This window comes from Crotalus tigris, unplaced genomic scaffold (genome assembly GCF_016545835.1).
Source record: "Crotalus tigris isolate CLP2741 ecotype Arizona unplaced genomic scaffold, ASM1654583v1 scf7180000017850.1813134, whole genome shotgun sequence".
Classification (NCBI taxonomy): Eukaryota; Metazoa; Chordata; class Lepidosauria; order Squamata; family Viperidae; genus Crotalus; species Crotalus tigris.
This window is the reverse complement of record NW_024096672.1, coordinates 670,457-673,405: the sequence shown is the minus strand read 5'-3', so window position 1 is coordinate 673,405 and position 2,949 is coordinate 670,457. Positions and strand designations below refer to the sequence as shown.

General features: G+C 47.3%; 1 protein-coding gene across 1 annotated transcript; it reads right to left on the bottom strand.

Annotated features, from left to right (window-relative positions):
* Positions 1-387: 387 nt before the first annotated feature.
* Positions 388-2,508, bottom strand: LOC120308008 (endogenous retrovirus group 3 member 1 Env polyprotein-like). The gene has a single exon (XM_039343416.1). The coding sequence runs from the start codon at positions 2,506-2,508 to the stop codon at positions 388-390; it is 2,121 nt and encodes a 706-aa protein (XP_039199350.1).
* Between the last annotated feature and the right edge of the window lie 441 nt (positions 2,509-2,949).

The window sequence follows — 2,949 nt, the reverse complement described above, 5'->3', positions numbered from 1 at the left end:
GGAGGTTTTCTTGGGGTGGGACTGCCCCGAACCGAAGTCCGGGAACTACGTTATTGATTACAGTATGCAAATAAGCATTGATTACATGTGATACATTTGTGCCATACATATAATTTCTTGCTGCGCAATAAGCTTCAAACCACTCCCATTGCTTAGTCTCAGAGCATGTCAAGAGTACATGTCATGTTTGACCTATATTGCCCACTTGGAGACACAAAACAACTCGAGCTTAATTCTGCATAACATCCTGTTTAACTGTCATGCGGTTTGCCATTTGTGTTACAAGCTAGCAAGCTTTGCCGCAGACGTTTCCTCTAGAAAGGGCAAAGAAAGGGCAAGGATGGGGCGAGGAGGGGGCTATAACTCCAACATCTCCCCTGTCTTTTTCTAATTAAAGGAAAAATCATCTTCTTCACTGCTAAGGGTTATGGCTAAAGGGTCCGGCATGTCCATGGTTGGCAGTGTCTGGTACCTAACCAGGTGTATGGTCCTCTTGTCCACCATACCCTCCACAGTGCTTTGTATCAAGTTTCGAAGAAGGGGAATCAGGCAGGGAAGTAAAAGGAGACTCAACAAGATTACACCAAACATAAAGGCTGCTTGCTTCCAGTTCCTGAAAATCCCGCCCAAAAATCCTCCTTCATCCACGATCCCGGTCCATTTTTGTACAGGCACATGGACCAGCTTATGGAGTTCCTTAGTCAAATCTGCAATTACCTTTCCGGTTTCATCAATTTCCAAACAACAGTTGGTCAAATTAAATTTTCCACACACTCCTCCCTCCTTAGCAAGAAGATAATCCAAAGCCAAGCGATTTTGGTAAACAGCGGTGCGCAGCTTATCCTGTGCAGTGGCAAGAACGGTTAAAGCGGCTGAAATGCGTCGGCTGCCTAACTCAAGCACAGCCTGCAAGCGAATAATGCGATTAAGCATATATATGGGGGTCCTATAACCCCAGGACCCATCCTCCGCCCAAGTGGCAGGATCGTAGTAGGCAATGATTCTTTCGGGCGGCCATTCATCGTCCTTCCAGTTGCCCACCCGTATACCTGCATAGCCTTCCGAGGATACATCCCTCTTTTTTCTACCCCAATTGTCATACACCGGGGCACCCAGGGTCTGTTTAGCAGTCAGGGGAAGGAGGAAAAAGGAAGGTTTGATCCACCCTAACACACAAGCCCCTACCCAGTCTGGAGGTAAGTACTCGTATGCAAAGGAACCGCATACCCAATACATGCCTTGCGGTGCTGTCCAATTGAGAGAAGACCTGTTGAGATAATTGAAAAAGGTATGATTTAATAGTGCAGGAGTGGACTCGTTGGTGGGGGACACCCACTGGCCTTCTTCCCATTGTCCACGGCACAGAAGCGTACCAACAGGGATAGAGCCATTCCTGAAAAAGCAATTTGTTCCTACAACATTTGTAGTCAGTGTCCACACCGCAGGGTCTTTCAGGTTTCTAAAAGTAAAATTAGCAAATTTCGTTTGATTATTTAAATACTCAGGATCTGCCTCATGAACCTCCCATGGCCATTGTTCCCCCATATTGGTACCTCCGCAAACAAAACAATTTTTTACACCCAATGTAGAGGCTATTTGTTCTGCAAATTCCATAAAAAGGTTTCGTGCTTTGTCAGATATTAGGGGAGACGCCTTGGTCTCTAATTTGGCTATATGATCATAAACTGACCATTCAATTCTTTGAACATCCTCCAAGTTCTGGACCTTTATGGTAATGTGTGTCAAAGGGTCTAATCCCGATCCATCAATGCCTATGCCATAGGTTTCCATGGGGGGATGATTTTTTTCTATTTCTATGGTTACCTTGTTGCTATTTGGTTGTCGGACAAAGGAACGAACAAGGCGCTGTTTAATATTGAGTGGATTATAGCAGCCCCTGTATCCTCCATTCGTGTGCAGACAAATTGCCCGCCAGGCTGTGTTTTGGTAGTTGGCCCAAGCGACACAGGGATGTGGAAACTGATAAGGCTCTAGGGGTAGGGGTCTAGTGCACAAGTACTTGTGATCGTTATTATAACCCGCAGGTCGTGTCCCACAGCCACGGAAGGATTTTTTTGACATGGCACTGCAGACATCAAAGGTTATAGCCCAAGTTTTAGCTTTAGTGACCACTGTGTGATTCACGTACCATAACCGAGCTGCTTGAGGCGGTCCCTTGACAATCCCAATGCCTGCCCAAACGGAGATGTTATACCGTGTGGGCAGGGCCGGGTTATGACACGTGAATGACAACCCTTTGGTGCAGGTCACATATTGAGTTTTGTTAAAAATACAAAAAGATTTCTGGGGACAGGGAGCTGGTACAATATTGGAATGAATCAGGGTGAGAACAGTTGACAGACCTTGTTTAACCTGAACGATGCACCGGTCACAGCTGGCATCCACCTCCCTGCGCACTCTGTGCGAAAGAGTTGGAGTCTGGTTCCAGTTTTGATTTTCCTGAGTGGTATTGTGAGCCTTGTCCCCCTCTGCAAAGGCCACCCACATAGCCAAAAAAATACATAGCATAAACAATGTCAATATTATAAAATGATATGCAAAATGCGAGCAGGACATTCGCGCGGTTAGCAAATCGGTAAATGTTAGACCACCTCGAATGAAGGGACATCGTGGCGGATCCTTATAGGGAGAAGGGGAGTCTTCGGAGGACCCCCGACCGTTCTCCTGGTAGGTCGGGGGGCTATCCGGAGGTCCATACTCGGGAAGCGGTGGGAAAAGCGAGGGGTCTGGTTCCCCTCTGAGGTCAGGAATGGATTCAGGCATCATGATGTGAGGGAGGATCAGGCTCCGATGCAATGGGTGGGCCCGCAGGTTTGCAAAGATAGGGTCTTACTTGCTTCCCTGGCACCCACAGTACTCGATCAGGCAGTTGGATTGCTGCATAGCCTCGTCCCCAGGTGATGAGATCAGCCGGACCTTTCCAAATAG

What these genes read in the sequence shown, in the direction of transcription:
- LOC120308008 (XM_039343416.1), bottom strand. Translation starts at nt 2,508, where the DNA reads ATGTGGGTGGCCTTTGCAGAGGGGGACAAGGCTCACAATACCACTCAG.